General features: G+C 45.2%; 1 protein-coding gene across 2 annotated transcripts in view; it reads left to right on the forward strand.

Annotated features, from left to right (window-relative positions):
- The window catches only part of PRKCQ (protein kinase C theta), a 51213-nt gene that overhangs the window by 4110 nt on the left and 33445 nt on the right, over positions 1-13658 (forward strand). Inside the window, exons 3-7 of one of the 2 annotated variants that reach the window (XM_003786829.3) lie at positions 3382-3442; positions 7452-7614; positions 8819-8850; positions 8954-9039; positions 10281-10410. In XM_003786829.3, coding sequence (XP_003786877.1) covers positions 3382-3442; positions 7452-7614; positions 8819-8850; positions 8954-9039; positions 10281-10410 — 472 coding nt within the window. The remainder of the gene's footprint in view (positions 1-3381; positions 3443-7451; positions 7615-8818; positions 8851-8953; positions 9040-10280; positions 10411-13658) is intronic. The other variant, XM_012803290.2, reaches the window with a different exon arrangement.

Raw genomic sequence — 13658 nt, forward strand, 5'->3', positions numbered from 1 at the left:
GGGTAACTGTCCCGCTGTCTAGCGCCTGGGCTGTTACGTGGCAGGCACAGTGCTAGCTGGTGGCAGGCTCATCACGTCCCGTCACCCTGAAGGGCTGATTGCGCTGGCCTTGGGCACACAGACTCCCTACCACTTGCTCAATCATTCACTGTAGGCTGTAGAACATATTGACGTTCACCTCTTGATTCCTAGATAAGGCGAGGGTCTCTCCAGACTGCGAACAGCTCTTACTGATTTATAGCCATTAACGTAAGCTTGAAAATATCACAGACTCCTCTTATGTGGGGGAGGAACTGCTGTTTATCAGCTCAGTTAGTTCCTTTCACTCATTTGGGAAAGAGTACATGTATTTGTATATAAAACTTAAGATTTATCAAATGGCAACTTTAACTCGTACTTTTCAATTTAGAAACTACAAGTTTAGCCCAATAGACTCAGAACACGTTGAGACGTTGAAATCTTATCAATCTCATTTAACTTCATTAATATTTCTAATGAAAATAAGAGACACTAGAATGTGAACAGATGGGATAACGACCCTTTGATGTTTGCCCTTTTCTCTTCAGACTTTGCCCATCCCTCTGAATTGTTCTCAGCCACCATGAGTCCACACAGCTTACTTGGTTTTAAGGAGCACATCGCTCACTAATTTTTTGAAAATCCGGATTATACCTGGCTAGCAAATGTTCAAGGGAAGAGTAAAATATGAAAATATAAAATATTACGATGCAAATTTCTGGGGCACAACATGAAAGACAATATCTAAATAAACACTATTTTTCATACTCTAAAATGCAGAAAAGTGTTTTCAAACGTTTGTGCCATTTATCCAAACAAGAGAATCTCGCCTCACTGCCTCCTCCTTTCTATAACTCACATTTTAAGAAATCCACCCCAGAGATTTTCAAGTCACAGACCTAAGCCTAGAAACGAAGTTGTTTTGTCAGTCTGGTATTTTTGACCTCGGGAAAGGAAAAAAATCAATACTTTTTAAGCAAGTCTATAAATCTTTCCCGAGTCACTAAAGCAATTTTTAAAGGCAAACCCTCTATATGCCTTTTGTCGTTGTTTTTAACAGTCCCCGTGCTTAGCTCCGTGTAAGAGATTTAGTTGAGCAGATCTGTTGAGCTCTTCTGCGTTCAGCCTGGGGGACCCTAAAAATAAAACTCCTGGGGGTGGAGGGTGCGGCTTAGGCGAGTAGGAGACGGTAACCGAGTGGATGATGTCACAGGTGTTTAACTCAGGGCCGGCCTGAAGCACAGAGCATTCCGCTGGACAAGGAGAAAGAGATACAAAGTCTGGTCCAGTTTCCCCCATTCCTAGATAGTTTCGGCTTCTGCCTAATTTTATTAGAAAGAGAGGAGTCATTTACTCCTCATCATTTTATTCATGTTTGCCTCTCAATTAATGAAAGGATAACTGGGGGGGGGTCTGTTTTTTAATCCTTCTCTTAATCGGCCTCGACTGACTGCAGGTTGCTTTTCTGCTTTGTCTCAGCCACTCGCCTCCTATTCCCCGAGGCACATTCTGCTGATCCTGTTCTTCCGGGACTCTTCACTCTCTTTGCTCCCTGGGTTTTTATACATATGAGCCTGTGTGCGGTTCATTAAGATCCTCATTTAACCAACTAGCAAACGTTTTGCATTTTTAAGCTCCGTGGGTTGGTTTCTTTCCCCCCCCCCCAAGGTTATTTCTTAGGTTAATTTTATTTTAAAAACCAACAGATTGTTCAGAGATTTTTAGGTTTATATTTTTCCTTGCTTTTTTTTTGTTTGTTTTGTTTTTTGTTTTTATTTGAAATGTGCTTTCTTAAAATTGATCTGTACTTTAAAAAACGATATTTTCAAATTTGCCTTTCATCGGCACAGACACTGTGCTGTGTCTGAGTCCGTAGTGGGACGCTCCTTCTGCCTCCCGAGGGTGGTGACTGTTAGCTCAGCCCCTTCCCACTCTCTTCCCTAGACCAGCTAGAGTCTGACTTCCCTGTGCATATGTTTTCCTAGTAGATAACTGCTTTAAATTCTCCCATGAATTCCTGAATGTGATAATTTTGTGGTCAACCCGTGACAGTTTTCACCATTTCATTTGGAAACAGCCCCAAACCCCTTTGCTCTTCAATTTCCGCTTTTGCCATTTTTACTACTTATTCTGTGAACCAGGGAACCCTGGTGTGTGTCCACTTGATGCCGGAAACACTCTTCATCAGACTGAAGCTTTTATGAGAATTTGCAGCTGGCCCAGCAGTGCAAGCTTATTTTGTCATAAAATTCTCCTAGTGATGATGCTGTGACATAGACACTGCTGTTCTGTCCATTTTTTTAGAGATTTTCCAAGGCTTAGTGACTTGCACAGGACACATAGCCAGAAAATGACTTAGCCACGGTTCAGATTCCTTCCTGGGACCAACATCTCATTACTCACTATTTCTCTGTTATTCTGACTGAGATAACAATGATGAATAATGACCTTCAACTCATTCTCTTTCTTATTCTTTTTAGTTTATCAGTGGTGTCCTGGCATGATTCAATATGTTAGCGATTAGTGTTCAGATTGTCCTGGACCTGTGTGCGTCCTTTTTTTTTTCTTATGTCATTTACAAGAGATCTAGCATCATTGCTTAACATGACACTATTCTGGTCCCTTCTGCACAGCAATTCAGTCCTGAAGTATGGGGTTTTTGCAGGTTTTGGGGGGGGTTGCAGTTTTTGGCTAGGGCTGGGTTTGAACCTGCCACCTCCAGCTTACAGGGCTGACACCCTACTCCTTTGAGCCACAGGCACCACCCTGAAGTATGTATTTTTTAATCCCTTCCCAGACTGATCTAATTAAAATTTCCTTTAGCAGAAATTTCCAACACCTTCCCAGCCCCACCCCCCAAACCATCTTTCCTAGTGAAAGAAAAAGACCACCCCACTGATGGCCTTGATCAGCCCAGACTTGCACCTCATGTGGGACAGAAGTGAGGGCTCTGGAGATGCCCTCAAAGCCCTGCTTACCTTTCCCTCCAGAACACCTGCTTTTCCCCAAGGCAGATAGGTCTAGTGACTGTGCTTCTTCCGTCATGGTTAAGATCTGCCCTAGGACAGCTCTTCAGATGAGCAACCCACAGGACAAGAAAACCAAATACGATCTATGTTAGAATTTTCTTTCTTCCCTATGTAAGTTTTGCTCTCCAAGTAAAATCAATGAATTGCTCGGGTGTTTCAGTAAAAGATATGTGGTCATCGTGAGTGTGCACTGTTCTGATGGCAATGAACATCAGTACAGTGGGAAAGAATGATTGTATTCTGAAGTCTCCTGCCATCCCAGCAGCCACTTATGTCACTGAACTCTGGGCTTATTTCACATTCTGACTGATGTTTCTCTCCTTCTCCCAACCAGTTAGAGCTGAAACCTCAAGGCCGAATGCTAATGAATGCAAGATACTTTCTGGAAATGAGTGGCAAGTGACATTTCTTCTTCCTGTTTGGGGGTGAGGAGGGCAAGGCCTTTCAAGTGCAGCTTACATTACCTTTGCAATGATCTGAGGCAATAATTAGGAGAAAAGAGAATATTTCCTTAAAATTTCTAGCAGTGCTCAGGCATGAACAGAAAATACACGATGTGGGCCAGATAAACACAGACACATAACACAAAGACAGGTTTCTTTTTTAGGTGGGGTGAACTTGTATGCCCACATCACTTTTATCAACTGTCCTTATATTAGTTTGGGACTGTGATATAAAGACAAAAGACTGTTTGTGTGTTGTGATGTGTGTGCACATTGCATATAAGTGATGTGCTGTGACAAGCTTTCACCCTATCAGTAAAATGCAAACCGAGTAAGCGACAGGGAAATATTTCCCACAAAATTAGTGGCAAAAAATGCTAACACTTAAGGTTAGTCACTGCAAATCCTTTCTGGAACAAAGAAAGGTGAAGAAAAATGCATTGCTAAGGAGCTGTGCTTCCATGTATGTCCCATGCAAATTTTGGCCACAAAAGGTTAATTTCCCAGCCGGGTGTCCTTGTGGCCTGCAATAGGCCAGGGCTGTCTGTGTCAATCAAATGCCTCTGGTTCACAAAATCCTGAACGTTAGCATGGACATGGGAACTTACTGATGGAAAACCATTTTCATTTTTCAACCTAAGTTTTACTACCAAGAGGAAAATTTTAGTTTAGAGATTTGGGGTGCTGTGTGGGTTTTTGCTTAACGCATATAATTCCTCTGGGTCCAGATTCAAACAGATACATTGGAAAAAAACAATTTATGGGGTGATCAGGGAAAGCTGGAACACTCACCAAATATTGATGCCAGTGAGGCATGGATATCAACTTACGTGTGACAATAATATCGTGGTTATTTTTTCTAAAGAAGTTCTAATCATTTGCAGATTCTTGCTAAACTATTTCCAGATAAAATAATACCATGAATTTGCTTCAGAATAATCCTTTGGCCTGGGGTGGAGGGAGTGAGCTAGGTATGTGGGGGGAGGGAGTGGCCATGAATTTATTGATGTTGAAGCTGGATGATGTGTATGCAGACACAGATTACAGTGTTTGCTTAACTTTTGTGTACATATAAAATTTCCCATAATAAAGTTTTTTTTAAAAGAAAGAAAACAATTCCTGAGAAGGGAGAAAAGTACTCTCAGCTTTTCTTCTTTCTCTCTCGAGGTTGCAGACGTAAAGTGCATATAATTATGCTGTTGGTGAATTGGCTAAATGAGTTTGCAGGGCATCTGAACAACCAGATTTGCATAGAAAGCAAAAGCACGGGCCTAAATAGAAAAACCAATAACGTGTAGCTCCTTAAATAGAGAAAGCATTCGTTTCCCATTAGCGGAAAACAGGGCCCAGTGTAACAATTTACACTGAGAGAGAATCCTCCAGCAGAATGCAAGTATTTTCAGTAAATGATTTTAAGATCCCTGCTTTGAAAAACAATTTCGTGGGTATTCTTCCAATTACTACAAAACTTAAATTCTCTGTTAGAATGAGAAAGGAAATTCGGGTGGGGCAAAAACAGTGCTATTTCACCAGCCAGAATTACCCAGTACTTTTTTTTTAAGACTGAAAGTGTATAACATACACCACTTTTTTATATCTAGACCCAAATTGAGACTCCATCTATAAATTTTTATATATCCCCCAAATCTAATTTTTTTTGAGACAGAGTCTCACTATGTCACCCTCAATAGAGTACCGTGGCATGACAGCTCACAGCAACCTCAAACTCTTGGGCTTAAGCAATTCTCTTTCCTCAGCCTCCCAAGTAGCTGGGACTATAGGTGCCCACCACAATGCCCGGCTATTTTTTTGTTGAAGTCGTCATTGTTGTTTAACTGGCCTGGCCTGGATTCGAACCCGCCAGCCTGGGTGTATGTGGCTGGCACCCTACCCACTGAGTTATGGGCACTGCCTCCCAAAATCTAATTTTTAACAACGAATTTTGTATAATAACCTAACTACAAAGTTTCTTGTTGATGTCAAGCAGAAGGGCACAGATGATGTTCAATTTTAATAACATCTATTGTTGTATATAAAAAAGTCTTCCAAAGGATTCAGAAAAGCAGAACATGAGTTCTGCTCAGAGAATGTTAAATCCTGTTTGCGGGGGTGGGGTGCAGATTAAGCAATTAGAGGAGAATTATGATCTAAACCACATCAATACCGATTAACCTATTACAGTATCATTATTTATTAGTATTTATGTTCTGTATTATTTATACATGCATGCATATGTGAAGGCCTTCCAGAAAATATCCAGCCAGGTTAATACTGTTTATCATAGTGCACGGCTGGATACTTTCCAGACATCCGTGTGTGTGTGTGTGTGTGTGTGTGTGTGTGAGTCAACGATACAGTAGGGGTTCCCAGAATAGTTCACGTCCATTCCCAAAATTTAAAAGTATTTTTACACTTAAATTTATTTCACCTGGACCAAAATAGAAATGAGTCACATGTTACAAACAAGTGCCCTAGTACACAGTCACAGGTTGCAAATAGATCTCCACACCAGAACTGTGGAAAAAGGGGATCAACCCAGTGACCCTCAGTTTAACCCCTCACTAACCAAGCCTACTTATTTTCAGCCTAACTTCTAAGTAAAAAGACCTAAACTACCCAGCTTTAAAGTATCAGGCAAAGTACTGCATCTGCAGTTACTGGGAATGCTGTTTATCTGGGGGCTGCCATAAACCAGGTCCATCCTGGGATGTTCAGAGGACTTTTGCTTGCCTTGTGTGTTTCTGGCCTGGCCACCACGAGAGACTGGGAAATAAGGTGCCTTGGAAGGGAGTATTTGTCCCAAGTGCACTTTTAGACAACCGAGCTGCTTAGCCAGAACAGAAATAATTTAGGTTAAATATTGTTAATTCTTTGTATTTGTAAAATATCATAAGCCCCTTATTCACTCTAAACCTCAAATTTTTACATTTGTAAAAATAAACATAAAGAAAAAATAATTCAAGCTATCATAAAAATTATAATTTGAGGAGTTAAATTATCTTTATTTTATTTGTATCTATATGTTTACTGTTCTTATTTTAGTGACTGTTATTTGTATTTCTTTACTGTTTCACATATAATTTTCTTTCATATGCTGGCGTGTTCATCACTGTAGAACCATGACTGCTTTCTATTGTGTGCTTTTGGGGGGACTTATGTTATCATAAGTTGCTCATCTCAGAGCCCTTCAGCCTTTTGGAAGGATGTCACCTGGGTATAGGGCACAGTGGGCAGTGACTACCCAGAGAAGTTTCACCAGTCCTCACGAGCTCAGAGTAAACTGAATAGATGTGAATTGGATGGTGTGAGTAGATGACTAGGAAATCCACAGAATTACTAGACACTGGAAAAGTTGCAGGGATCCATTAACCATCCAGCTCTTTCCACATTGGTGAGTGTAGTCTGTAGCTGACACCTCTGGTCACTGTGGACATCAGGAACTAGGACTCAAATGACTTCCCAAAGTTCTTTTGCTCTCACACAAACATCTGGCCAGCTCCTTTCTGTGAACAACCAGATGCACAGCATCCCGGCACCTCAGAGATGCTGGTCCCAGGTTGTTTTCAGTAAACACGTGATTCTCTAGAATCACAGACAGCAAAGCATTGGCCACTTCCTGCCTTTTCTGGCTGACTCATCACTGAGTCTGGTGATGAAGAGAGGATGCTGAATACCTTTAGAATTCTGATTTCTGGTTTTAAAAACCAAAAGAGGATAATTCAGCCCAGACATAGAGAAGCGAAGGATTGAACCAGCAGTCTAACGTCAGTGTTTTCGCCTCCACTCATACGCTCCATGGTAACTCAGCTTCACAGAAGTGAAGAGAGAAGCTCAGTGTCAGACCCCCCGAGTAAGTCCTGGGACTGTCACTGGTGTAGGCAGAACTCACCCCTCTCTGTCCCTACCCAGCTGAACAGCCGTAGTGCAGAACTTCACGCTGACCCCTCTCATCTTCCTGCAGACACAAAGGACATGAGCGAATTTGAAGCAGAAGGCTTCTTTGCTCTGCACCATCGCCGGGGAGCCATCAAGCAGGCCAAAGTCCACCACGTGAAATGCCACGAGTTCTCCGCCACCTTCTTCCCACAGCCCACTTTCTGCTCGGTCTGCCATGAGTTTGTCTGGTACAGTAACTCAGCGTTTCACTCCCAGCTTGTGCGTTTTCTTGCATGCTCTTAACTGGCCAGGCCTGGCACCCCCAACAGCAGAGCAGGGAGGGGCTCAGGGATCAGTGCCATGTGGGAGTTGTTGATGTGGTGTGGCCTGGGCCAAAGGGTTCAAAGGGTGCGATTAGGTAAAAGACTTCAGGGCGTGATTCCTGTACAGCCGGGAAGCCAGGTCTGATCTGGAAAGAAGCTCAGAGGACTTTAGTTTCTGACTAACTGGAGGTTGCTGGGAGGTGGGGGGAGGTGAGCAGGGAGAAGCAGATGAGGAAGGCATCTTTATTATATGCTGGTCTACAGTTTTATGGTCTAAACTTCCTCTGCCTGACAGCACAACCGTACTGGTGCAATTGTTTGCAACAGACAGCGCTTTCCCATTGTAGCTAATGAATTAAACCTCACGAGGCTCCTGGGTGCCTTAACAGCCATTGAGCAGACATCAGTTTAAGCCTCAGGAAACACATAGCACAGCTGACATAGAGAAGAGCCTTGAAATGACTCCCGATTCTGCTTCTCAGCCCCCTCGACTAATGAAGTGCACTCTCCCCTCTGGACCACTGAGGAAGCTGTCAGCCCCCAGCTCCCACCTACCCAGGGTATCCAAAGGCCACATAGACTTCTGGTGGATTTTCATCAACTTGTTTTCATCTAATTACTTAAAGCTCCTTTCTTTCTAATAATGAGTGCTGCGCAGAAATCGGTCTTAAACTTGAGACTTCGTCAGTTGCAAATATTCTCAGACACTCAGAAAAAGGGACTAGAGTGAGCCACAGATGTCTTTGTTCATCCGAGGAAAGCTCAGCCAGGCAATGAATGTTTAAGTCTAGCGCATAGAAATTCGCTCCCAGGAGCCCCAGGCTGCGGGTTTGGGCCGTGCATTTTAACTTGTCTCTGTGCCTTTACAAAATACAAAAGGGAAAAGGAAACTGGGTGAACTTCAATCGTTTAATTATCAAACCTTTAACAAAGCAGCTTAAATTTAAAAAAAAAAGAAAGAAAGAAAGCACAAGAACACTCTTAGCAAACGACACACCAGGGCCACACATCAGAAAACGCTTTGTGATCCTGGGACGCTCTTGGGTCTCCTTTGCCTCTTAAATGTTTTTGGTGCTGATGCTGACATGGGACACCAAATAAAACCAGCCTTGTGCTTTGTTTATTTCAGGGGCCTGAACAAGCAGGGCTACCAGTGCCGACGTAAGTCAAAGGATTTCTGGTGCACTGTCGTCCTTCTTTTCATTTAGTTATTTAGTTGTTCATTAATGTCTGAAAATCTTATGCTGTGACCATTTCTTTCCAGAATGCAATGCAGCCATTCACAAGAAGTGTATCGATAAAGTCATCGCCAAGTGCACAGGATCAGCTGTGAACAGCCGAGAGACCATGGTGCGTGTTGAGGTGGCTCTCTGTGCCTGACGTGCGATGATTTTATCCTCATATTAAATTTTATAGCCCGCTAATCCTGTTTAATAATGCCTGAACTGGAATCCTGACACTTATCAAACATCATCGGTCATCCCCCTCAAATCTTTCCTCATCAATAATGATTATTACTGAGTTACCAAAACTGGAGGATGAGTAAGCAAAGCACCATAAGAATTGTAATGACTCTCCCCTTTCCAGAAAATGCAATAGGAAGTGGCCAGGAAGTGCCGTTGTGATTTCCCCCACCCCACCCACAGGTGGTTTCCAGGAAGCCGCTTTGCCGCGCTCTTTCCTAAAGGAGGTGTTTCATTAGAAATTTCTGCAGAGATTGTAAGTCTTAAGAAAATTAAATATTTTATCTTGCACAAGCAAGACACTGGCGTTCTTACCAGGAATCCAACTAGTCAAGTTTTTCACTGTTCATTGGAGTAGTTTTGATTTTAAACTCTGGAAAACTGAAAAAAAGAAATCTTACGATCTATCTACCAATAACATCCCTCCCTCACTCACCTCTCCCAGCCCCTCAAGTTTTTACATTTATTTTGAGACAGAGAAGAGAATGGAAAGGCTCTTACTCTGACTGCCAAGCTCACAGCTATTCCAGGTTGCTGGCTGTGTGACTGAGACAAGTTTCTAGTCCCCTCTGAGCTTCCTCTCCTCATCTGTCAAACGAGAAGTGTGATGGGAGCTACTCCCGATGGGGTGTGTTGAGAACCACAGGCTCGTGTGGGAGATGACGCAGGTGACACATCTGTCTATTGCACCTGGTGGGAGGTGTGGCTGGGCTGCTCTTCCCGCCTCTGTTCGTGAGTAATAGGTGTGAAGACTCCTCCCACATCAGGCCCTCACACTGGTCAGCCCATAGAGACGGTTCCTTTAGAGGAGGCTTTTTGTTACATCTTCAAAAGGTTAAAGCACAAGCTCTGGACTGAAAGAGAAAAGGAAATATTTATATTAGAGGAGGATGGAAAGGTTCATTTATTTAACTGGGAGTGGCATAGCCTCTGCTCTCATTTAAATAAACACCCCACATGCCAGTCCCCGCGAGCATGGACAGCAGCGGTCTGCAGGGTGCTGGCCCCTCACCTGCAATCACAGAGGCTGTCGCCTTCTTCAGACGGGGCTGTCAGCCTTGCCAGTGAAGGCGGTTTAATCAGTGCTTCCATCATGGTCTCCAGTCTCACCTTTTGCCTCTTTTTCAGTTCCACAAGGAGAGATTCAAAATTGACATGCCGCACAGATTCAAAGTCTACAACTACAAGAGCCCAACCTTCTGCGAGCACTGCGGGACCCTGCTGTGGGGGCTGGCGCGGCAGGGGCTCAAGTGTGATGGTGAGTCTGGCAGGCAGTGAGCGCAGCCCCAGGGGTGCTCGGGTCCACTGTCTGGGGAGCAGGAGGGAGGGCATAAGGCACAGTTTCCACACCCATCCCAGACAAGCCCCGAGGGTGAATGCCGTCTTCCTGGGACCACATGCTGCCCTGTCGCTTTCCTTTCACCCTGCTGACCCCCTCATCTTTGCATTGCAGCAAAGCGCACAGTAGTTCAGGTTCAAGGCCAAGGCCCTTGGTCATGGTGCCTTGTGTCATTCTGTGGCCCTGGGGAGAGATGAGGGCAGAATGTATATATCTCCTTTGACTGGCCTCACTGCCAAGATCCCACTTCACTCTGACCCAACCCACTGATTCTTTGGTGGGTTCTGGGAAGCCCGTTCCAGGTTCGAGTAGGTCTAGCTGTACAACGCCCTGGCAGCCCCTTTGCACCAGATGGCAAGATTCCCACTGTCCTCTCCTCAAGGAGCAAGCCTGGTGCATCCAGGCAGCCGATACCTGGTCCTGCACAGACAGGTTCTGCAACGTGAGCCTGAAAGTTAATCCCCAAACCACCTCTGGGCACTCAGAGTGTCCAGGCGGAGGCCAGTCCAGCTCTGGGCCCCATCTCCCCTCTCTGGTCCTTCCTCAAAGCCAGCTTCACTACACGACCTCGCCCCTCTTTACCAGTGCAGTTATTCAAACCCACCCTGAGAAAAGGAAGCACAAAAAGACCCTCTTGCTCCAGAACTCCGGCTGCTAAGGCAATAGGGCTGGACATGCAGAACTAGGGAGTAGGCAGGGAGAACAATCCCCCACAAAGTGATGGATCACTGCGGCTTGGGGTGGACGCCCAGCCACAGAGGGAAGTCCCCCACCAATGCACGCATCTTTCTCCTAAGGAACTGTTAAACAGAGGGGCCAGGTGATATTTTTCCCTGGCAACCCTATTTTAACTCATGCCACTGGTGGAATGTGTCTTCTCACTTAAGTGCTGGAGGTGGCTGGGAGCTCCCTGCCCATTCTCTCTGGCCTCACACTAGTAACGTTCCCGCGCGTGGTGGAGCCCTCTTGTGGAGGCGGGAAGAGGTGAGGTTTCCGTAACCCAAAGCCACCATCACAGGGGGTCAGCATCAGCCTTGAGAATCTCCCGGTGTCCCACGGACACACCTCTGTCTATGCACCTGTTCAAGAAGATGGGAGTAGGCAGAGGACTGAGGGTGCACAGGCAAAACCTAGCACCCCCGTGTTCTCTCTGCACGACCAGAAACGTGAATAATGAAATCTTCACCGGTTGGTTCTCTGGGGAGGTCAAGGGTTCCATCTCGGGAACCTAGAACTTCCCAGGGGTTCCTGCCATTATTTCCCGTCTCTCCTGCCCGCACTGTTCTGTCCCTTCCTCCAACACTCTCCTTCCCATTCCATCCTCTCCCACTCTCTCCCACCACCTCCTTTCAAGCACCCCCTCCCTCTCATCCTTGCTGCCCCTCCTCCCTCCTCCCTTCCCCTCTCCCCCTGCATTTTCCCTCCTCAGCTCTGCTCCCTCCGGGACCACTCTCCTGGCTCCCCATCTGTCTCACCCTCTCCTCCAGCTCCTTCCCCTCCTTGCCTGGCGCTTCGGTCTCTTCCTTGGCACGAGGGGCCTCCTGTAGTCTTTACCCTGACTCTTTCCTCTTCCTCTGATAATTCCTATGAAAATAGTCACCAAGGGGGACTGTTTCCACTCACAGAGATCAAGTTGCCGCCTGATAGGTCAGTAGCCAAGACTTCTGTAGCGACCTTGTAGAGAGGACACGGCCTTTCTTCATGTCCGTGTGATTCAGAGATAAACATGATTCAGGCAGCAATTTGAAGAAGCAAAATCAAATCCCAGTCCTGATGTCCCGAATCCTTCCCTCACTGTGCACTGCAGCCACCACACACAGGAAAACAGGGCTGGGCCACCCAGCTGGAAACCTGACCCCTACTTAGCAAGTCAGTGTTGGATCCCAGTGACGGCTCAGAATCCAGAGCACCATCCATCAAACCAGGTTTCCTGTTGTAAAGACTTTAGATAGATATAAAAGATTTCTCTTCAGATAGATTTTTGTGGCTGAATCTGTGCGTCTACACTGACTCTAGTAGGAGTTGATACTTATCTACGTGGAAAATGCTGCCTGTATTTTGTCTTTGTGAACTGTCTGAGGAGGAGGGAGCCAGTGAAAACTATGGGTGAGGGCTGCCCGAGTTTCATTTAAATATCTGACGATATCCGTCAAGGCAGCCAGAGATGGAGATGAAAGACAATTGGTGTTTGCTGAGCACCTGCCCAATGGCAATCACCGTGCTCAGCTCTTTGCACAAAAAATTGCAGGTGAGATTAAAGCCTCGTGATTTTATGGTGCCGACTGCCTGATTCCATTAGCACAATCCCCACTGACAGATTTTTGCAGAAGCAGGTAGTATGTGAGATTAGAGTTCTGTCAGCTGGAGTATGGAAATCTCTATTGGATTTTTTTTTTATCTTAATGGTAATGTTTCATGAGGAAAATTTGGATTTTCTAAAATGAACAGCACGATGTAATAGTGGTCTTTGCACAGGCCCACATGCCCTAATCCAAGAGGCTCCCACGGTCACAGAAACTGTCTTTGGAATGCTTGAGACAGAGTACTCGCCCAGCATTGCTAAGCTGGAACACTGTGTAGATCAGTGCTCCAGGGAGGACTGTAGTTCACTGCCAGGGAGCCCAAATTTGAAGCTCATGGAAGGTGCATGACTGTCCCAGTGTCATGCAGTGCCCACGTGCTGTGGAAGCCACGACCAGCACACAGATGTCCTCCCGATCAGTGCTCAAGTATTTCCCACTCCTTTTTTTGTTTCTTTAGCAAAATCTAGAATAACATCTCGTGTGACTTATAAAATGAAAGAAAATTTTGGTTCCTTTTCTTCGAGCTACTTTCTGTAACTAGGTCGTAGATGTGCAACCAACATCACTTTCTTTATAGCCTTGAGACTCACTTGATCAGGACTCAGTCTAATAATCGCTGGGGCCACCTACCCTTCCTATGATTCCACAAGAGTTGGGGAGGCCAGTCTCCAATACCAGGTGCTATTGGTATTGTCACCTGTGCCTGATGAACAGGTGAAGCCCATGACTTCTGTTTCTGCAGCACAAAGATTTTTGTCAAAGCTGGGGTCCCTGTGCCTGCCCAGTCTCCCCAGGTGTGCTGTGCCACAGCCTCTCCTGGCACAGCCAGCCAGGAAAGAGCGTCCCTTTCTCCTGGGTCCACAA

Source organism: Otolemur garnettii, unplaced genomic scaffold (genome assembly GCF_000181295.1).
Source record: "Otolemur garnettii isolate 467f Iridium unplaced genomic scaffold, OtoGar3 scaffold00019, whole genome shotgun sequence".
In the NCBI taxonomy this organism is placed as follows: Eukaryota; Metazoa; Chordata; class Mammalia; order Primates; family Galagidae; genus Otolemur; species Otolemur garnettii.